Source organism: Solanum pennellii, chromosome 8, assembly GCF_001406875.1.
Source record: "Solanum pennellii chromosome 8, SPENNV200".
Taxonomy (NCBI): domain Eukaryota; kingdom Viridiplantae; phylum Streptophyta; class Magnoliopsida; order Solanales; family Solanaceae; genus Solanum; species Solanum pennellii.
The window spans coordinates 57,017,527-57,042,024 of NC_028644.1; the positions used below are offsets into that span (position 1 = coordinate 57,017,527).

General features: G+C 34.5%; 1 protein-coding gene across 1 annotated transcript; it reads left to right on the top strand.

Moving 5' to 3' along the window:
• The first annotated feature begins 2,210 nt into the window (after positions 1-2,210).
• LOC107027939 (glycine dehydrogenase (decarboxylating), mitochondrial) lies at positions 2,211-9,351 on the top strand. The gene is made up of 15 exons (XM_015228993.2): positions 2,211-3,699; positions 4,019-4,264; positions 4,351-4,428; positions 4,514-4,614; positions 4,692-4,887; positions 4,970-5,095; positions 5,806-5,991; positions 6,066-6,179; positions 6,834-6,986; positions 7,182-7,370; positions 7,543-7,620; positions 7,712-7,837; positions 7,943-8,041; positions 8,128-8,245; positions 9,059-9,351. The coding sequence occupies exons 1-15, from the start codon at positions 2,491-2,493 to the stop codon at positions 9,148-9,150; spliced, it is 3,111 nt and encodes a 1,036-aa protein (XP_015084479.1). The 5' UTR covers positions 2,211-2,490; the 3' UTR covers positions 9,151-9,351.
• The last annotated feature ends 15,147 nt before the right edge of the window (positions 9,352-24,498 follow it).

Sequence of the window (24,498 nt, forward strand, 5' to 3'; positions counted from 1 at the left end):
AAATGAGGCCTTACAAAATGATCATTTAGATACCTCTAAAATTTACGTGTCACGTTTGAATCAGGTCTTCACAAAACATCATGAAACGAGTTAAAATATTTACTTGCGAATTGAGATTAAGTTTAAGTATCTAAATATACACTCTCAAAATTGAAGATCTTCCTTGTCATTTGCAAAATTTCAAGTGTCATTTATGTGTTTTATATGCCTTATGTCATAAAGGATTCTAAGTGAAGAAGGGACCTCATCTTCTACTCTCTTGTATTTTTCTTCTCCTTTGAGCAACTTAGATTTTGGTATTCAATATCTACTTTGTTACTTAGATTTTGGTATTCAATATCTACTTTGTTGATTGAACAAAAAGTAAATAAATTTCATTAACTTCTACAAAATTCTATTGATAACTAAAATGGTGATTTTTTTTAATAAAAAACTTTTCTGAGGTGGGATACCTCTGTGTGAAGAAGTAACTATCACTTAGATACCATTCACATTCACTTCAATTCAACATTAAGTATAAATCATATGATATTTTCTTATTGTGAATCAATCAATGAAATCTCAAGATATTTTCAACATTAAGTATAAATTAAATAGTAATTATTCTTTTGTTTATTGTTCCACTTGGAGTGATAATATCCACTTAGAATTTCCATGTGTCAATATTTACTTCCACATATACCTCCATATATATGGGGAAAAGGTAATAATGATCTTTGGCTTCAAGTGTGAAATTGTGAGGTAATGGATCAAGATAAGCAACAAGTGTTGTATACTTTGCCAACCCACAAACAATCCAATCCAAACCATCAAAATCTTCCTAAACTATTCACAATTTTCAGGCTTTGGTTTTATTGAACTATTTACTACAACCATTTCTAAAAAGAAAAATCTTTCAATTTTATGTCCATTGAAATCCAATCCAACACCCATTCATTCCCTTCCATACAAATTTCACCTCATCAATAATACCCTTCTTATTTTTTCCCTCTCTCTCCTTATTATTGATAGATCCACTAAGAAAAAAGAAAAAACACTAACTTTCTGTTTAGATGATTGTTAGATATTTGTTTTATTATATATTATATTATTTTAATGAATATACTATTTATATATTGTATTTTTTTCATCATTACATAATATCATATATTAACAATTTAAATGATAATTTTATACAAAAAATTGGATATGAGATGAGCTATTATAAATATATAGGATAAGAATATCTATTAATTTCGTTTGATTTTAAGGTTTGTCGGTTATTGATTTGTAGACATGCTAAATCGTTATAGAACCTTTGAGATATTGACTTATTTTTTTATCTAAGTTCGATTATTGGTTTAACCATTAAGATTTGATATCACAAATCATTGAAAATCACTTAGAAACAAAGTGACAAACTAAAAATCATGCAAATGAATTGATATACTGCATCTTGCTCAAAAGCAAACACACTCACGTTGTAGAATAATATAGAATTTGAGACCGTCAGAAATAAAAATGTGAAGCTTAACTCTAAGTCAAAGATTTTACATACAAAATGGTGTAAATATAATTATTGAATTTACTATCAAATTACCCGTTAATCCGTGAAGAAAAAAACCTCAAACCGTTAATAATCGATAATAATATAATAAAAAAGAATCAAAATGATTATGAAAATTGCTAAACCAATAGCTCATTATCGATAAATCAATAATTTGTTTTCGATTTGAATTATCAGATTCGACTCTTTTCTTTTTTGATAAATAAAATTTTTTATTTCAAAACCAAAGTGAATCGTTACAAAACTAAACAGGTCCAGACCACCTAATTCTCAAATCTGCTAACCACTTTCATCTATACTAGTCCTACTAACTATATAAAAAAAAAATAACAGACGCTATGTATAGAAATCAAAATAATCTATCTCGAACCTAATCAACAATTACTATAACCAGTGTCAGCCTAAAAATAATCAACTCAATTTTAAATAACCCTAAAAATTAAATTTTATATATATATTAATAAATAAATAAGATAACAACGCAATCCTATCAAATCAATAATACACAAAATTAAACTTTATCATTGTTGTGTAATTATGAAATTAACAAGGTGGTAAAACTACTGGTTGATAGCAAAACAAGATCCGAAAATCTTCTGTGTTTTTCCTCCAAATTGCTGCCTAGTGTCACTCCACTCTTCACCCATCACCACCAGATCTAGTAATTCCCAAGGAAAAAAATACAATATAATTATGGCTTATGGGATTGGGAGCAGATAAATATAATAAAAAGATTAACTTGCTTGCTGTGTAGTATCCTCAACCTCAACAACCCATTACAACCACCCACTTTTTTTCTTTTTGTTCCATAAATAAATCAAACCATACACAATCATCAAATATATATAGTGAAAAACCAAAGCTTTTAGCTTTGTCAACTTTTCTCAATCTTCATCCCTTTCTAGGGGTGTTTCTTGTTTTTTCCTTTACAAATCTTGAATTCAATGGAGCGTGCTAGAAAATTGGCAAACAGAGCAATTCTGAAACGTTTGGTTTCACAATCAAAACAGAGTCGTTCTAATGAAATCCCATCACCATCATCACTATACAGACCTTCAAGGTATGTATCTTCATTGTCACCATACACATTTCAGGCTAGAAATAGTGTAAAATCTTTTAATACTCAACAAGTTAGATCAATTTCTGTTGAGGCTTTGAAACCAAGTGACACATTCCCACGCCGACATAACTCAGCCACCCCTGAAGAACAAACAAAAATGGCTGAGTTTTGTGGGTTTCAAAGCCTAGATGCACTTATTGATGCTACTGTACCTCAATCGATTCGTAGTGAATCGATGAAGTTTCCTAAGTTTGATGGTGGATTGACTGAGTCACAGATGATTGAGCATATGCAGAAATTGGCATCTAAGAATAAGGTTTTTAAGTCATATATTGGGATGGGGTATTATAATACTTATGTACCACCTGTTATATTGAGGAATCTTTTGGAGAATCCTGCTTGGTATACTCAGTATACTCCTTATCAGGCTGAAATTTCCCAGGGACGTCTTGAGTCCCTGCTGAATTATCAGACCATGATTACGGATCTTACTGGTTTGCCAATGTCTAATGCATCTTTACTAGATGAAGGGACCGCCGCAGCTGAGGCTATGGCTATGTGTAACAATATTCTTAAGGGAAAAAAGAAAACTTTCCTTATTGCGAACAATTGTCACCCTCAGACTATCGAGATTTGTAAGACTAGAGCTGATGGATTTGATCTTAAGGTAGTTACTGTAGATCTTAAGGATATTGATTATAAGTCTGGTGATGTTTGTGGGGTACTAGTTCAGTATCCGGGGACCGAAGGTGAAATCTTGGATTATGGGGAGTTTATTAAGAATGCACATGCTCATGGGGTGAAGGTTGTTATGGCATCTGATCTTTTGGCCTTGACAATGTTGAAACCACCTGGTGAACTTGGAGCGGATATTGTTGTTGGTTCTGCTCAGAGGTTTGGAGTGCCTATGGGTTATGGAGGCCCTCATGCAGCTTTCTTGGCAACTTCTCAAGAATACAAGAGAATGATGCCTGGAAGAATTATTGGTGTCAGTGTTGATTCAACAGGGAAACCTGCTCTGCGTATGGCAATGCAGACTAGGGAACAACACATCCGCAGGGACAAGGCTACGAGTAACATTTGCACAGCACAGGTACTGAGTGAACTACTGTTTTTACTAACATCTATGCTATACCTTTATTTATGTCACCTAGATTCTCTATTACACACCATTTTATATTGTAGTACATTAGTAGTAGTAAATATTTTAACTTGTTTGAAAAATGTTTACTTTCTGCTTGTATACAATGTTTTGTCTGGACATGAGCAGTGAGAAGTAAAAACAAATCAAAATCTAATTTTCTTGCAAGAGATTATCTAACTCTCATATGTGCATTGGAAGGGGCTGATGCATGACACTATGCACTTTAGTTTCTTTTATTGGCTTATGAAATTGTCCTTTTGTTATGCAGGCTTTGCTTGCCAACATGGCTGCCATGTATGCTGTCTATCATGGACCTGAGGGGCTAAAAACCATTGGCCAACGTGTTCATGGTCTTGCTGGAACATTTTCTGCTGGTCTCAAAAAGCTAGGAACAGTAGAAGTTCAGGATCTTCCATTCTTTGACACTGTGAAGGTGAAGTGTTCTGATGCAAAGGCAATTGCTGATGTTGCTAACAAGAATGACATTAACTTGCGGATTGTGGACAACAATACTGTAAGTCTAGCTAATTTTTATTTTAAACTTATCGATACTACCAAATTTATGTTATGGTTAAGCGAAACCCCCTTTTTTTTTTCCAGATAACTGTATCTTTTGATGAAACTACTACCCTAGAAGATGTGGACGATCTATTTAAAGTTTTTGCCTTGGGAAAGCCAGTGAGTATCATTACTCCCCTATCCATGCTGCTGGTAGCAACTCAATGTATACATAGTGTATTCTTATCTTTGATGCTGTTAATAGGTCCCGTTCACTGCTCAATCAATTGCACAAGAGGTTGAGAACCTGATTCCTTCTGGACTTACAAGGGAGACTCCATTTTTGACTCACCAAATATTCAACTCGTAAGGCCTTCTTCGATGGTTAACCATCTTTATCCTGTAACCTTATTGCTAGTTTAATTATTACATTGATGATTTAGGTACCATACTGAGCACGAGTTGCTGAGATACCTCCATAAGCTGCAATCAAAGGATCTCTCCTTGTGCCATAGCATGATTCCTTTGGGCTCCTGCACAATGAAATTGAATGCCACAACAGAGATGATGCCGGTGACATGGCCTAGCTTTGCAAATATTCACCCTTTTGCACCCACTGAACAGGCAGCTGGCTATCAGGTTGCTACTGCTTAAATGCATCTCTGCTTGCAAACTGCAGAAACAGAAGAACTAATCAAGACTGTTACATGCTTTCTTGCAGGAAATGTTCGACGATCTGGGCGCCCTATTGTGTACAATAACAGGTTTTGATTCCTTCTCCTTGCAGCCTAACGCTGGTGCTGCTGGAGAATATGCTGGATTGATGGTTATTCGTGCATATCATATGGTACTCCTCATATCTAAATGAATAGTTTGCTTTCCGATTTGATTTAAGCTCTCTTAATACCTAGCTAATACTTACAAGATTAAGATTCCTAATGAACTTAATTAATATTGTATTTGTGAATCGTTTGAAGAGACAAATTGGTGAGAAATACTGCACATGCTTTTACTATTTCTATCAAACACCGTTCCTTTTATAGTCTGTTATATTAAAAAAACGTTTCCTTTTTTACTCATCCATTTCAGCAAATCAGGAGATATATATTATCTACTTCCAATATTACCCTTATCATAAGTGACTACGTAAAGTATTAGTAGTCAAATTTAGATTTCCAAAGCATAGTTAATATGGGTAATTTAGTAAAACAAATCCTTAATAAATTATTCCTTAAGTTCAGTGTCAAGTCAATATAGGACTAGTAAAAGGGAATGGAGGGAGTACTAGGGAGAATCACCTGTTGATCACCCATTCTTTGTGAAGATATGTACTTCCATTTAGTTACTACTTGACATCTATTATCCTTCATGAGTTGTAGAAGGCTATAGAATTTTAATCTTTCAAGAACGCTTGATGTACCATAATGGGATGCTAATGGCCATATGATTATAATTTTTGTTTTTAATAATCAGATTCTTCTCCTTGTTTTCATCCTTATCCATAAATTAGACTCTGTAAAGCTTTCGGCTAGTTAATTAAATTGAGTTTTGTTGCAGTCAAGGGGTGACCATCACCGCAATGTATGCATCATTCCTGTATCAGCTCATGGAACAAATCCTGCAAGTGCTGCAATGTGTGGGATGAAAATTGTTGCTGTCGGGACAGATGCAAAAGGAAACATTAATATTGAAGAGTTGAGGAAGGCTGCTGAGGCACATAAGGATAACCTTTCTGCTCTAATGGTAAATCATGTGCTACTATTTTCTGACACCTTTCTGTATTGGTTGTATTTACTTAAGTCTTGATCAAATTTCAGGTTACGTACCCATCAACACATGGAGTGTATGAGGAAGGAATTGATGAGATATGTAAGATTATCCATGACAATGGTGGTCAGGTGTACATGGATGGAGCTAACATGAATGCACAGGTAATTACCTCATATTAACTCCTAACCTCTCATGCTGTAACTTTTCTTCCTCAGATTTACAACTATTAGTCTAGATTGTATAAACTGGGATGTAAACATTTCATCATTTCAAATTCTTGTAGATTTTACTTGTAATTGAGTCTGCTTAGTGAACATTTTATCTCTATAAATTCTAGCTCAACAATTTTTGAAGTCAGACCTTATATCTTAAGAAAGGGATGTCTAATGAACCTCAAATTTTCCTTTCTATCCTTTTCTACCTCTTCTTTACTCCTGGATGATTTGATAGTTGTCCCACATGATGTGTGAGCTCGTGTTATTTGCTGTAGTTTAGTTTGCTCTGACTTTTGTGAGTCATACTACGTCCTGTGCGGTCAAGTTTGAAGCTCTCTTCTCTTGATTGGTTACCTTGGTTTAAAGATTTTATCAGGTGCTTGGCTGGTGGTCAATAGAACTTCTGGACAATATGATATCTGTTTTTTTAACTTATGCATACTACCTTTCTTCTATTTACTCCTCAATTACATCATCAAAATTTAGTTTTAGTTCAACTAATGACTACACCATTTTGTTGTTGGCTGTTTCCTCTTTTTGATGAGGGCGTAGATTCAGGTGTTGTACAGTCTTTTCATTCATAGCTAATTTTTCTTACAGGTTGGTTTGACAAGCCCTGGCTTTATTGGTGCTGATGTTTGTCATCTAAATCTTCACAAAACATTCTGCATTCCTCATGGTGGTGGAGGTCCTGGAATGGGTCCAATTGGAGTGAAGAAACACTTGGCACCATATTTACCATCACACCCTGTGGTATGTCCTTGATAACACCAATTACTTAACTACATAACAATCTCTAGGTCGTGGTACCTTGTTCTTTGTTAGATTTATGTTTCTTAAAAATAATATTGTGATTATCAAACTTGCAAATATTTGTCAATTCATCGGCCTGGGATTTTGTTTTATCTTTCTTGTTTAGTTTTCTTAATCATTGTGATTCTCCTGAAGGTACCAACTGGAGGGATCCCATCCCCCGATCAGAGTAAGCCACTTGGTGCTATTTCTGCTGCACCCTGGGGTTCAGCACTTATTTTGCCGATTTCATATACCTACATTGCCATGATGGGGTCTAAGGGACTTACAGATGCATCAAAGATAGCTATCCTGAGCGCAAACTACATGGCGAAACGTTTGGAGGTCTTTGTTCTATTATGTCTCATATTCTATTTAAGTTGAATTTTCTGCTTTTCTATTTCTCGGGATTGCTATGCCTGTCTTAATTCATCATAGTTGAAAAACTTTGTCCTGCAACAACTGTTCAATTTGGGTATTCTACTTAGCTGATGATATTTTCTGCTCTGATCAACAGAAGCACTACCCAGTCCTCTTCCGAGGTGTCAATGGAACATGTGCCCATGAGTTTATCATTGACCTGAGGGGCTTTAAGGTAGTTTCTTTTTTGAATCATTTCCAATTCACTTCCTTTTTTACTGGTTGTTTATAGTGTACTAAATCTTGTCTGAGTCTTCACCTTTCAGAACACTGCTGGGATAGAACCTGAAGATGTTGCTAAACGTCTTATTGACTACGGATTTCATGGACCTACAATGTCTTGGCCAGTTCCTGGTACACTTATGATTGAACCTACTGAAAGTGAAAGCAAGGTATAATACAAGGGTGCATAATGTATGATACAGGAAAAAAGTTTCAGTAGTACACAGTTTAGGTTTTTTTATTTTGTGGTCCTGAATTAGTTGTATATTATGCAGGCGGAACTAGACAGGTTTTGTGATGCACTCATCTCCATCAGAGAAGAAATCGCTCAGATTGAGAAAGGGAATGTCGATATTAACAACAATGTTCTCAAGGTATTCATGTGTTAATTTTTTTCTTGTAAATTAGTTTTCAATGAAATGTTTGCTGTTTGTAATATTAATCGAGACTTGTTTTGCAGGGGGCTCCTCATCCACCATCAATGCTCATGGCAGATGCATGGACAAAGCCATATTCTCGGGAATATGCTGCATACCCTGCTCCCTGGCTAAGGAGTGCCAAATTCTGGCCAACTACAGGTCTTTACCATCTCTATTACAACAATTTTAAACCTACATACTTGACATTAGCTAAATTCTGAAGTATTAGATTTTCTTTTCCTATTCAGTAATACATTGAAATTTAGAGGTGTTCAGCAAAACATATACTTTACTGGTCAATGCATTTTCAGAACTTCCGAAACATACTAGCAATCACTACTGAAATTATGTCCTTAAATTTTAAACATCCTATCTTCTACCTACACACAATGTTTTTTGTCTTCTCGTTAATAATCATACAAAAAGTTCATTTGAGAACTCATTAATTTTCATGTAATCATACTACATAATGATAGCCTCTAGACTAACTAGAAACTGAGGACATGCAGGGAACTTTCAGACTAACTAGAAACTGAGGACATGCAGGGAACTTTCACTTTACATGTCCTATTACAACGGAACTGCTCTAAAAAGGCTGTCTTCTATCAAATCTTGTGTACTTGAAATTAGAATATCTGTTTTACCGGCACGTGTTAGAAGAGAAACAATGTTATCTGTTCTGTCTCTGTTTGTTGCATAGGGTTCTCATCATGAATATAATGAATCTGTAGAAGTTTGGAAGAGGATATTTGCAAGTTCATATGAATAGAACCAATAAGATGATTGAAAAAAGCTCATAGTATCTGCTGAAATCTGCAATACTGCTTTTCTATTGAACCAGACCTCAAATTATACATTTGTATTCATTATGTTCTTAATGAGCGTGAAATGAGCTAAAACAACTATTAAAAGGGGACAAAGGGAGTCTTATATCTTGGTATTGACGATAATGTACTTGTGATTGCATTTCAGGACGAGTGGACAATGTGTATGGAGATCGCAACCTGATCTGCACCCTTCTTCCAGTGTCAGAAATGGCGGAAGAAAAAGCTGCAACTGCTTAAGCGTCAACTGTTTCAGCGGTCATAAGTTCCTTTACAAAGCATGAAATCACTTTCCTCGTCGATGATCTTGTTGTACATACAAGTTTCATATTCATATACTTGGTGGTAGCTGATGACTTTCATCTTCTTGCCATATTGATGAAAAGCTGCTATATTAACAGATCATGTTGATCATTGCAGCTCACTTGTTGTAATCATCAATTCCTTCTTTCTTCAATCTATCTATCTTTCATCACCTATGTTGCGTAGATTCTTCGTTTCTCTTCTACATACGATTCGATGTGACTAGAGTTGCGGGTACTTAATGTGATTTCTCAAAATATACCAAAAAATATTTTTCATGCAACTGAACTAGATACATATCTGTGAATGAGTCTAAGCAACATAGTTTATCACAATGCATCACATACTCAACATGTATGGCTAGGCAAAAACTTTCTTCAAGAAATGTTTTAGGTCTCTTCTCTTTGTTTATATCCCAGATGGTGGGATATATTAGTCTAATAATTATTATCTCGGAATAGCTTAGTCCACGAATCAAATGAGAAAATCCTTGTAAAACTCTTGGAGCAAAATTTGTTGAAAAACTCATACGTAGCTTTGGTATAAACCTTTTGGGTGAGTGACTACACAAATGAAACCATGGTTATCTTTGTGTAATAAAGTGGTAAATTTAATTGATACTAAATAAGACTTTAGAAAGAGGGATCGGTCATAAATTTTTTAAATAATGCGCCTAAATAGTGTTGTAATTGCAATTTCGGCTATTAAAGTGTTTTTCAGACCCATTCTCCTAAATTTTACAAGGATAAGCAACCAACGATTACACAATTTTGCATACATATAACTTGGTACGATGATGTAAAACATTTTGTTTTTGTTTTGAACAATTGTTGTACACATACTGTAAACTTAATGTACACCATTTTATATAAAGTTTGGCATTTCGTATAATCGTAGATTGTTTAATTTGGTTTGATGTTATTAGGGATTGGTGTAATTTTTAATAACATTGGTGCTAAATATATTTTTTGTACACTAGCTAGTTAATTAAATTATGGTGTAAGTTATACTAATGGTAAACATAGATATCAAACAATAACTTTATACGTTGTAGGTGATTAAATTATGGTACAAGTCATTCTAATGGTAAACGGACACTGAACACCAATTTTACACCGCATAATATATCATTTTATATACATAATTGGATTGAATTAAAGTGTAAGTCATTCTTATGATAAAACATACACTAAATTTACACCGTATTGTACACCATTTCATATTACATAATTGATGTAATTATTCTAATGGCTTAACAAATATTAAACATTAATATTATATCGTAATATACAGCATTTTATATTTGTATATAGTGGTAATTTTTCTTTAGATTCTGGTTTAGACATCTTGTTCGTTAGTTTTCTTTTTTAAATTGAAATCTCATCTTCAAATTCGCTTTGTTGAGGATATTTGATAGTTGTAATCTTTTTCTCTTTATCCTTTCTTTTTGACGATTTGAGTGTAACAATGATAAAGTTCCTATAAATGTTTCTCTTTACCCTTTCTTTTGCAGGTATTATTGGTAACAACTATAGAGATTTCACTACCATATGGATAATCTCTTTCATATTCACAGGTGAGAGATGGAGTGAAAACATTGAATTCGAAGCTTGGTCTTAACACGCAGTGTTATGATTCAAAACGAGTGATGAGTGGCATTCGCACTTAATCTTCAGGGTGAGCGAACCAATGAATTCAACACCAACTTATATTAATTGTTCAACTTACGAAATACAATCATAATGCGGAAGCTTAAATCTTATTAATGTACGAAATACAAATCCACCAAAATCTATTAAATACCGTTTACCAAAATTTGAAAGCGAAAACTAAAGACATTATATCATGACTGAGAGACTCCAACACGAGCTAGAATAAATAGCTCATCCTGGAACCTGATGTATCGGAGACAGGCTAGAGCTTCCAATTCAAGAAAAGATAATATCAAAGTCAAGAAAAGTAAGAGTAAGTCTAGAGGTTAAGAAACAAGTCAAAGAGAAGTTTATAATGTTTTCAAAAGTCTTTTCCAAACATTTTAACTTTGTGTTAAAACTTAAAATTAAAGTTGAGTAAAGATTATAGAGTAAGTTTGAAGTTCACTTCTTCAAAGAAGTATATGGGAACTATATATTCCCAAAGAGTTTAAAATGTTTTCACACTTGAATAAGAACGTAAACTAAGATTTCCAAAGAGCCTTTAAGCTAGTTTATTCAGAAAAGAGTAAATGATTTCATAATCAAGCAAGAGGGGAAACATTGATTTTCAAGATAGACTTTGAGCTAAGTTTTTGAGTAATTATCTCAAATTACATAAAAAAGTTATTTTTTCAAACATAAAGAGTTAGTATATTTTGGGAGTAGTATTGAGTATCGATATGGGGGAGATTTCATAAAACTCTGAGCTGCAATAAATCATGTAGCTATCATGGGTAGAAAAAGGTCATACCTTTTCATTTAGTGTTTTTTAGCATAGACTAGTGGATCCACTTAGTAGTTCAGGATCTATACCCCCGGCAAGGTATAGGATGGTCTTGGCAGCGTGACAATAGCTCTTACATGATAGCTGTCGGTTAGAGAAACTCCCACAACAACATTTTGTATTTTTATATACACGGTTTACTGTACTTTTACATACATCTCAGAGGTATATGTATCTTAGTATACACACAAAGTTGACATCATGTTTTAGACAACTTTTCTTTATATTGAAATTAGTTCAAATATGTTAAGTTCAGTTGAGCCAGGTAAGTTCTTCATATTCTTTTCAAGCCTATGTTGTATCAATTCGTTATGTATGGATGATGGGATTCCATTGATACAGGAAATATCGACAAATTCTTGTGGAGTCCAAAACAAATAGCATTCCAACTTGCATACTCGTACATTTAATATACTGATGTCAGTTGACCTATATTGTCTTATGATGCAGACTCATGTAACCAAGATTATCACGCAACACATCGTCGATCTAGTGAGCAATCCAGAGTCAATTGGTGAGCCTCCTTGCATACCGGAAGACCTTTTTTTATTGTTTTCAATTTTATTAGTTCAATAGAATGTCGTAGGTTTTGTCTCAACATCCATATCAGTTGTCTTAGAGGCTTCATAGACATTTAGATATTAGTTCTTTAGTTTTTTTATTGTCATTATCTTATGTTGAGACTTGGGTTTGCCTTAATGGCCAAGTTAAATGTTCATTTATAACATTGCAGTTTATTTCATTGATTGATATTTATTGATTTAAGTCTTCCACTAAGTAAGTAAGCCAATCCAAGTGTTTGTTTTAGGCCAACAATGGTTCTCGAGTGCTAGTCCCGTCAGGATATGGGATCGGGGCATGAAAAATTTGGTATTAGAGCACAGAGTTCAAGAGTCTTATAGAGTCTATCAAGTCGTGTTTGTAGAGTCCTAGTTATCAGTATGAAGCGCTCCACATCTATATATATGAGGCTCCAACACTTAGGAAAATTCTCACTTCATTAACGCTCATTTCGTGCATTAGAGTATGATCTCTAAAAAGTTTCTTCTAATTCATGCTTGTACATGTTTGAATTTAATCATGCCTCCACTAAGAGCTATAAGAGGTCGTCCTACTAGGAGAAATATTGAGGAGCAAGAGTTGTCAAATGCACCTGAAGTGCAACCTCGAGGAGAACTCATTAATATTGAGTTCAAGGAAGCAATAAGGTTGTTAAGTCAAGTTGTGACTAACCAATTTGGGAAACAAAGAGGAGCTCAACAAGAAGAGGATAATACTTTGAGGATCCACAAGTACTTAAGGATGAATCCTCCAAGTTTCACCGGTTCAAGCACTACTGAGGATCCGGAGAACTTTATTGAGGAACTGAAAAAAGTAATTGAGGTTATGCATGTTGCCGATACGGAGCCAGTTGAACTAGCTACATATCAACTGAAGAGTGTTTTTAAGTCTTGGTTTGATCAATGGAAAGGGGGTAGAGATGAGGACGCACTTCTTGCGAGTTGGGCTTGTTTTGAGGAGGCCTTCTTGGGGCGTTTTTTTCCTCATAACTGAATGAGTCTAAGGTATTGAAAGTTTTTCATTCTTAAGTATGATTCTCTAAGCTTCCATTAGTATGGGTTGAGGTTCACCCAACTATCCCGTTATGGTTACATAGAGGAGTAAAATGAGCTTGTTTATAACCGGGCTGTCTCGTCTATCAAGAAAAAGAGGGTAGGGTTGCAATGCTGATAAATGAAATGGATATCTCAAGGTTGATGTTCTATGTGCAACATGTTAAGGAAGAGAAACTGAGGGATAGAGAAGAATTTAAGAATAAGAGATCTAAAATAAGGAACGAGTCCGAACAATAGAATAGTAATGTCAATTGGTCATCCTTCCAATAGAAACGGAGGGACCTGCTCTATCATCTGCTAGTGCACCTGCACCTAAGGACAAATGAGAGTACAATAGTCAGAATTTCAGAGCAAGGCTGCCTATTCTCAAGCTAGTGTGGCGCAAGTGGGTAGTAAGCCTCCTGTCTTATGAACCACTCAGGTACATGTCGTAAGGGCTCCACTGGTTGTTTCAAGTGTGTTCAAATGGGCATTTCATGCGAGAGTTCCAAAGAACAGGCATGAAAATGGTAATGAGGGCAATAGAGCCCAATCTTCTTCAGTCGCTCCACTAGACAGAGCTGCACCTAGAGGGGCTACGTCAGCTACTGGCGGAGGATCAAATCGCTTATGTTATCAATAGTCTCCAAGACCAAAAGGATCCTCCAGATGTTGTCACTGGTATGATCCAAGTCTTTGACTTTACTGTTTATGCTTTGCTAGATCTAGGAGCGAGTTTATCTTTTGTAACTCCTTATGTTTCTACAAATTTTGATGTTATTCCTGAGAAACTAAGTGAACCCTTTAGTGTTTCTACACCTGTTTGTAAGTCTATTCTAGCAGAGAGAGTCTATCGTGATTGCCCTGCTTATGTTAATTACAAGAGTACCATGGTTGATTTAATAGAGTTAGACTGGTAGATTTTGATGTCATTCTTGGTATGGATTGGCTTCACACATTTTATGCGTCAATTGATTGTAGAACTCAAGTTTTCAAGTTCTAGTTTCCTAATGAGTCGGTCTTAGAGTGGAAAAACAGTTCAGTAGTGCCTAAGGGTCATTTTATTTCGTACCTTAAGGAAAGAAAGTTATGTATCTATCACTTAGTCCGAGTTAATGACTCTAGCTTTAAGATGCCTCATATCCAATTAGTTCTAGTAGTAAAAGAATTTCCAGAATTCTTTCAAGATAATCTACCTAGAGTCCCTCCTAAGACAAATAGACTTCAGTATAGATGTTCTCCCTGATACTCGTCCAATATCTATTCCTCCATATAAAATTGCACCATCAGAGTTGAAAGAGCTTAAAGAGAACTTGAAATATCTTCTTTATAAGGGTTTTATTCGATCAAGTGTCTCACCTTGGGGCGCTTCGGTCTTATTTGTGAGAAAGAAAGATGGTTCCCTTAGGATATGTATAGATTCCCATCAGTTCAGCAATGTTATCATCAAGAGCAAGTAATTGTTTTCAAGAATTGATGATCTTTTCGATCAACTTTAGGGTGCCACCTGTTAGTCGAAAATAAACCTCAGATATGGCTACCATCAGTTAAGAGTAAGGGAACATTACATTCCAAAGATAGCTTTCAGAACCCGATATGGTCAGTATGAGTTTCTGGTCATGTCATTCGGTTTAACTAATACACCTGCAGCGTTCATGGACCTTATGAATAGAGTTTTCAAACCTTATTTAAATATTTTTGTTATCGTCTTCATTAATGACATACTAATATATTCAAGGAATGAAGACGATCATGTTAGTCATCTCAAAATAGTTCTCCAAACTTTAAAAAATAGGGAGTTGTATGTCAAGTTCTCTAAGTGTGAGTTTTGGCTTGAGTCTGTGGCATTCTAAGGCCACATTGTGTGTGGATAGGGAATTAAAGTTGATACTTAGAAAATAGAGGCATTGTAAAATTGGTCTAGACCCACATCTCCAACTGATATTAGAAGTTTCTTGGGTTTGCCTGGCTATTATAGAAGGTTTGTAAAGGGGTTATCATCCATTTCGTCTCCTTTAACCGAATTGACTCATAAAATATTGAAGTTTCATTGGTCTGAAGCTTGTGAGAAAAGCTTACAGGAATTGAAAAAACGATTGACTACTGGCCTAATATTGACCTTACCAAAAGGTACTCAAGGTTTCATGGTGTATTGTGATGCATCTAGAGTTGGTTTAGGTTGTGTGTTGATGCAGCATGGGAAGTTTATAGCTCATGCCTTTAGACAATTCAAAGTTCATGCGAAGAATTACCCAACCCATGACTTATAGTTGGCTATTATATTATTACTTTGAAGATATGACGTCATTATTTATATGGTGTTCATGTTGATATATTCACTGATCACAAAAGCCTTCAGTATGTGTTTACTCAAAAAGAGCTTAATCTCACGCAAATGAAGTGGTAATACCTACTCAAGGATTATGACATGAGTATTCCTTATCACCCAAGCAAGGCTAATGTAGTTGTTGATCCTTTAAGCAGGTTTTCTATGGGTAGTACCGCCCATGTTGAGGAATAAAAGAGAGCTATCGAAATATGTGCATAGACATACATGCTTAGGATTTTGACTAATGGATTCCACAAAAGGAGGAGTAGTGGTGATGAATGAGGCTGAATCTTCATTAGTGTCAGAAGTGAAAGAAAAGCAAGACCTCGAGCCTATTTTGCTTAAATTGAAGGCAAATGTTCAAAAGAAAAAAATATTAGCTTTTGAACAAGGGGGAGATGGTGTATTGAGGTATCATGGTAGGTTGTGTGTACCAATAGTGGATGGACTCCAAGAGAGGATCATCGTGAAAGCTCATAGCTCCAGACATTCCATTCATCCCGGTTCCACAAAGATGTATCATGACTTGAGAGAGGTGTATTGGTGGAATAGTATGAAGAAGGGCATTGCAAAATTTGTTGCTAAGTATTTAAATTGTCAACAAGTTAAAGTAGAGCACCAAAGGCCTAGTGGGTTGGCTCAGAACATAGAACTTCCAAATGGAAGTGCGAGATGATTAATATGAATTTCATCATAGGTTTAACAAGGTCTCTCAGACAACATAGTTATATTTAAGTGATTGTGGATTGCATTACAGAATCAACCCACTGTTTGCCAGTAAAGACTAGCCATTCAGCAGAAGATTATGCTAAGTTGTATATTCAATAGGTGGTATGACTTCATGGGGTGCCGGTATCCATTATTTCATATAGAGGTGCACAATTTAATGCACAATTCTTGAAATCTTTCCAGAAAGACTTGGGTTCGAAGGTGAACCTAAGTACCGCCTTTCATTCTCAGACAAATAGGCAAACATAATACACTATTCAGACCTTAGAGGATATATTGAGGGCAAGTGTGATTTATTTCAAAGTTAATTGGAATAATCACCTACCCCTAATTGAGTTTGCTTACAACAATAGTTACCACTCGAGAATCCAAATGACTTCTTATGAAGCTTTTTATGAGAGAAGATGCAGAACTCATATTGGATGGTTTATATTTGATGAATCAAGGTATATAGGACCAATTTAATTCATCAAGCTATGGAGAAGGTGAAAGTGATTCAACAGAGGTTGAAAATGGCACAGTCTTTAGAAATCCTACACTGATGTTAGGAGAAGGAGTTAAGAGTTTGAAGTAGATGATTGGGTATATATAAATGTTTCTCCCTTGAAGGATGTTATGAGGTTTGTTAAGAAGGGGAAATTTTGTCCCTGATATATTGGACCTTATAAAATATCCAAGAGGATTGACAATGTAGCTTATGAGTTGGAGCTACCACAAGATTTAGTCGCGGTTCATCCGGTGTTTCACATCTCTATGTTGAAGAAGTGTTTGGCGGATCCTTCATTGATCATACCAACTGAATATACTGGGATAAAGGATAGCCTATATTATGAAGAAATTTCGGTTAAGATTTTAGATCGCCAAGTTCGCAAGTTGAGAATAAAAGAAGTAACATAAGTCAAAGTCCTTTGGATGAACCAATTTGTTGAAGAAGCTACTTGGGAAGCTGAGGAGGATATGAAGAAGAAACATCCACATCTCTTCAAATCCGGAGAAGTTCCAAATTAAGGTACTAATCCTTTCTTAGTATTTATTTATAAGTTGTCATGTCATTATGCATTTGCTTGTGGGTGCTCGAACTCAATATTGCATGTTACCCCTATAGCCTAGTAAGAGTAATTTTATTTGAGGACGAATGTTTCCAAGGGGGGTATATTGTTAAATCTCACAATTTGAAATAACTAGGAAGAAGCTACAGATTTAAAATAGTCATTTTTTGGAAGAATGAAAATCTGGAAATTTTATTAAGTTAGGAAAAATTAAAATTTAGGTCAACTTCAAACGGCCATTACTCCTACCTCAGAATGAGCTAGTTGTAATTTCAGATATGGTAGGAAATCTTTTGGAATAAGCTTTCTAATGTTGCTGAGTTTGCGCGATTTCGAGTTTTAATGAGTGAGTTATGCCCTTTGAAAGTTAGGCTGTTGGAATAAGAAAAGTCTGAAAACCGGATTTTAGAAGGGTAGTTTGGTATTTTCCTTACCCAACTTAATTAATTAATTGGAGAAAATCATATTTTAGTCAGTTTAGAAAGTTGAATTCACATAAGGGCTTGGAGAGAAGAGAAAAGAGGAGAAAAGAGAAGAAAGTTCAAGTTTCGTCAAGAACGTTTAAGAATCGCTTGTGGATTTCGTCAAGGGGTAATCCTTACGAGGTATGTAAGATCGCATAGCATTAGGTTAGTTCACCCATGCGCCGATAATGATTTATTTAAGAGAATTTAAGTCCTTGAAAGTTTAGAAAATGAGTTCTCGATGTGTTTGTTGAAGTTCTATTGAATTCTTAATTCGTTTAAATTGTTGAACAGTTTTTTGATTTCAAATTCATGTCTTAGTTGTATTTTCAACTAGAATCTTATGTATATTGAGGGTATTGATGATTGTATGTTCTTGGGAAAGAGTCAATTGAGTTTAGAGATGAAAAATAGAGAAGAAAAATTTTCAAACACTTGGGGAAAGGCAACCAGCGCGCCCCAAAAGGGTTTTTCCCAAACTTCCACCCTTGGGGGCACTGTGCCAGTCAGCGCGCCCCAGGTCTGGTTCTGATCTTCAAGAGTTGGCGACCCGTGCCTCTCAGATTACCAAGGACACCAGTTTTTCCCATTCTTCCCCGTCTTTTTACACTAGTTCCTTAGTGATATACCTATGTTTTCTAGTTGATTCCAACACTCTAAGGTACATCTCAATATCATGAAATCATCCATAAACATAAGATCATGAACATTAATTCCATAATCCAATTCATCTCAATATCATGAAATCATCCATAAACATAAGATCATGAACATTAATTCCATAATCCAATTCAAGGAAAGATAAAATCAAAGTCAAGAGAAGTAAGGTCAAGTCTAGAGATTAAGAAGCATGTCAAATAGAAGTTTATAAAGTTTTCAAAAGTCTTTCCCAAACGTTTTAATTTTTTTTAAGACTTAAAGTTAAAGTTGAGTAATGATTATAGATCAAGTTTGAAGTTCACTACTTCAAAGAAGTATATGGAGAATATGTATTCCCAAAGAGTTTAAAATGTTTTCACATTTAAATAAGAATGAAAACTAAGATTTTCAAAGAGCCTTTGAGCTAGTTTTTTTGGAAAAGAGTAAATGCTTTCACAATTAAGCAAGAGGGGAAACAGTGATTTCCAAGAAAGCCTTTGAGCAATTATCTCAAATCACATAAAAAAGTATGTTTTTAAAACATAAAGAGCTAGTGTATTTTGGGAGTAGTATTGAGCACTGATATGAGGGAGAGTTCATTTCTTTCATTTAAATCATTTAAATTTCTATTAATCTATAGGACTTGTATCAATTGTCCTTTCTTTCTTCCATTGGTTGAACCACAGTTGAGTAACACCCTTAAGTTGATAATCGTCAAATTCCACCTTTTCCGCTGGTGAAACTACTATAATATCAACAACTTTATGAATTTCCTCAACAAACTCTTTGGGATCTTCATCAAATTTTGAACCAAAGAACTTTAGGGATCCATCTCGATGAAGTCTCTCAGCATTGTTGTCTTCGTACCAGTAATTGGGTTCACGGGAGCAACAACCTCTCTATTATCTTGGGTCGTCATAACTTGAGCAAACACTTGGAAGTTGGATCAAAACTCAGCATGAAACACTTTCTGTCCCAAATGATCGACAAACACTAAGGAACCTTGGTCCATATTATCAACCACATTTTTTCTTGTGTTATCTCTTCGAGGAGGCATATCCTAAAAAGCATCATACATGAGTTTAAGAGAAATACTTTATAGAGATGAACTATGGCATGACTTTCGAGTAGTGAAAAAAGTGAAGTTTCATGTATGCCTTGTAGCCCTCTATTCATAAATATGATGCACTTCAAACTCATGAACATGAATCTAATCAACACGACTTGTATGAAATCCGGGACCTTTTCTAAAACCTTATGCTTTGAATACCATATTTGTCACAATCCCAAGGTACACCTAGACGTGACATGGTAATTAGACCAAAGAGATCCTAAAAAACACTTGGCATGATCATGTTGTAAAAGAAATACAATAAGAAAGAATAAACAATATTGGTCTCAACTTATAAGATTACATAAACGATAGCAACAAAGTACATAAAAGAATACACAGAATACTACTAGGTCTGACATATCTTTCTTACATCATATGAGTGTCTGCGATGTAACCCATACACCACGTACAATTCTCAAACTGAAAAGACCACAAAACAATAAAAGTACACATGGCTTTTCCCTTGAACCACGAGGACTCACCAATCTAAGTGATCAAAAGGGGAGAAATCCACCTAAGTACATCTTAGTGGAAGAGCATCGAATCTTGTATTATGAGATGATATAGGACCAAATATGCATTAATACTATAAATGTACTAAGTATGGGAAATAAGCATAACATGATATCATAATGAGTTAGAAACGTGAATTTCCAAGACCATGTAAATACATAAGGAAGTTTAAATATCAAAAGTGCATACAAAGTCGATGCATCTTAAAATCATAAAGAAATAGTAAAATCTTTGAAGAAAATATAATTCATTTGTGAGATATTTACCGTTTATTGACAATGAGACCATGTAAGCTATAACATGGATATTTGGTGTAGCCCTCACACTTAGGGATGTGCTTTATTTGGATTAAACAAAAAAATTAGACCAAATCAAACCGAACTCTAATTTGGATTTTTTTTCTCTTTTTGTTTTTTTTTGTTTGGATTTAGATAATAGTTTATAGTTCCTGATTTTTTGGTTTGGTTTCATATTTTTACAAATATAAACCAAAAAATAAAGGAGAGTCTATTTATCAAGGTATAACTCTGTATCATTCATTATTTCTAGGGTGGATACACTATTTAGATCATTTAAGAGAATCCTAATGCACGTAGTTAGGGACAAAGAGATTGCTTCATGAGACTCGATCTCTACAATGGGAGAACCTCCATCTCAAAATCCTCAAGATGCTAATAAATCCCAACGGAAAAAGGCATCATTATAATCATCATCAAAATACTTGGAAATGAAATGATTAAGACTACTAATTCAATCACAAGTCATATTAGAGTATCTCCTTTCAAAACCATGACTTTATAAGCTAGTTCATAAGATACTTCCTCTCTAAGCATTTAAATCATGATTTCTTTTATATGTGGGAAAAAATTTCAAACACTTTATCTTAAAAGTATTCTTTAGCCATAAATCATTACTTTCATAAAACATGCACAAATTTATAATCATAATCCATAAGTTCATAAGCATGATTCATATCGATAAAATAGGTATAGGCATGTGTTCAAGTTAAATCAATGAAAATTATGAAATTGTATCAAATCATGCATAATAAGATTGAATATAAGTAATTGAATCACAATAAATTGAACTAATACAGAATCACATGAAACTCTAAGATAATTAGGTGAAATTGAATTGGAGTTTTAAGTTTTATTTTGAACCCAATGGATGAAAGAGATTTGTTCATGAATTACCATATACCTTAGAAATCAGATCTCATGAAGCTTTAAAATCCTAGTTCTTCACTTTGGATCTCTTAAGAGAATTTGGAGAAAAACTCTTGAGAGATATTGTGAGTTTGAGTGAATTTGAGGAAACAAGTATTATTTGAAGAATAAAAAGGGGTTTAAGTGTATTTTTAGGGCCAAAACCATGTATTTTAAGGGTTAATTAGGTAGAAAAAGACCAAAACACCCTGAATTAGAAATTGTTAGAAGACCTTACAACTTTGACCTGTAGACCATACTTATCATTTTTATCGATTTTCATAAGATCTTCCTATGACCCACCAAATACGGCTCATAAACCCAATCTGTAGAGCCCATGTTTCCAAATAGTTCTCTAAGTCCAAAAACACTTCCAACGATTTGCCTTTAACAGACCGTAGGAGTTGATACGACCCGTCTTATTATCTGTAGGTCATCATTACAGACTTAAAATTTTCTAGAATTGAACTCAAGTTCTAAGAAAATCTTCTATGACTCGTAGAGGTTTTTTTTTTTTACAAATCGTAGATAGGTTATATGGAAAGAATACTAGTGCATTTTTCTGAGACTTTTCCTTTCCAATTCAACTTTTCAATTACTAAGGTGTTACAATAAATTTTTCTTCTAACTCACGTTTTCAACATCATGCCTCCTAGAAAATCCTATCTTAGAAAGAATACGAATGAGGAGAAACAAACACCTATGGCTCCAACAGATCCTTTGGGTGAACATGTTACTCATGTTGAATTTAGGGTTGCTATCCAAGTGATAGCCTAATCAATGACTGGCTGCTCACGCCAACCGGAAAGTTATGGCACATATTAACCTAAATGTTGGTATGACTGTAACTAGAGTTTAGGATTTCACATGAATCCTCTAGAGATCCATGGGCTTAAGGTGAACAAGGATCCATAAGAGTTCATTGAAGGTATTCACAAAATCATTGGGATTATAAGTATCAGTACAATCAAGAGTGCAGATTTGGATACGTATCATTTGAATGGAGTGACTAAGATTTGGTATAAACTATTAAGGAGGAAAGGGTTGTCGATGCAGGTCCATTGGATTGGGAAACGTTCAAGGGTGTTTCTCTAGAAATATTTTTTCCACCTGATTTAAGAGAGGATATGGTTAAAGAGATCATAAATCTAAGATAGGAAAACATGACATGAGTATTCTTGAACTTTACTCGATTCTCTATATATGCTTCGACTATGTTGGACGACTCTCGGACCCTTATGAGTAAGTGTTTCTGAGATGATCATAAAGGATTGTAGGACTACGATGTTGACTAAGGAAATTGATATTTCTAGCTTGATTATTCATGGTCAATAGATTAATGAGAAAAAGTTTAAGGAGAGTAATAGGCAAACTATGAGGTATTGGAAAGATAATGTGCACTACTCTTATAAAAAATTAAGAGGTACTAGTACGATCTTAGTTTTGTCAAAAATATTCAAGCCTGGCCCCATCTTTTGCTAGTTCTCTATAGCTTAATTTAACAAGGATATTCGACACTAGCATATAAGTCATAAGGAAATATTTCTAGTTGACGTTCTTTCCCCCCGCGTGATAACGTGTGATAAGAACCATCCAGGAGAGTGTATGACAGGTACTGATAGGTGCTTTGAATGTGATAAGACTGGTCATCGTTTGAGTGATTTCCCATTAGCCACAACCAAGGGAAAACATGTTTGTCAGCAGGCTCAGCCTTACGTTTCAGCATGCCACTTGATTTAGTAGGGTACCTCATTTAGAATTGGTGACTGACAATGTTAAAACAAATTTTATGCTTTTTCATACTTAATAGGGTTCCCTTGATGTAGTCACTAGTGTGTTACGAGTCCTTTAGTTTGATGTTTATGCCTTGTTTTATTCAGGAGCCACACTTTTTTCGTAGCTCCTTAGATTGTGCTATGAAGTTTAATGTCAGTTTCGAAAGATTATCCGAACCCTTCTCCACTCTCTACTCTTGTTGGTGAGTCAATTTTAGCTATATGGGTATATGAGATTGGGTACTAGGCCGATAAAGTACATGGACACCTAGGGACCCTATAGGTCATGACTAGATTGGAAAACATAAAACTGTTTAGCATGTATGTACGTATGAGAGTGAGACTTTATGATTTATAGAGGTAAGTTATTGATTGGTTTAATGATTATGCAACTGCAAGACGAGTATGATTATGAAACTCATTTGACTTACTGCATTAGGACAAATGTGTCGGAGTATTTGTTTTGCATTATGAGAAGTGTATTGAACTGATTTGTTTCATTTTAACAAGTTTATTATTATTTATATTGATAAAATGTCTAGTGTTGTTAAAAGAGTAGTACTCGCTAAACTTTTGCAATTTGAATTTCTTATAAATACTAAGTGTGGTTGAACTATCTTATACGTCATAAGTCTATGGGTGTGAATTGTGAATATGTTAAAGGTATGATGATGTGTGATGAATGTGTTATGTGTGTTAACTATGTGAAAGTGTTTGCCTATTGTGATTATATATTTGTTACTAATCTTAGTCGATTCTTAAAAATTCATGTTACTTCTACACTTTATTTTGAGTGCAGATTGTGATCTAGAAGTGTCTATCATACCTTATATTTAGTTGAGTTGCTTGTAGATCTGAGAATGAACTACTTCCATTTGATCTGTCACAAATCCTTTTATTTGTTGATATTTGTCTTCCTAGACATTGAGACTACTTATTTATTAGTTATTACTATTCTTAGACTTTGTTAGTCAGATGTTATAGTACATCGACTTTTAGATTCTGAAATTCTAATAATTAAACTTTTGCATTTATCTATTTATTTAAGATTTAGACTTTATCATGTTGTGCTTTCGATTTTTGACTAGATTATTAGATGAATTCATGATTTAGGATATTAAGTGTTAGTTCACTCATTGGGGGTTGATGTGGATGGTAGTTATGTGATTTGGATTGTGACACTTTCACCATCACAACCTCCAAAACCTATACATATAGGGATGCACATAAATCATCAAAAACTTAATTTCAAACCAAAACAAAATTTACTAGCCAAACTTTTATTACAATAGCGGTTCAAACTTTAAAACTTAAGTGTTTGAACTTTAGAAATACCAAACTAATTATCAAATGCCCATCCCTAGGTATCTTTATATATATATATATATAAAAAAC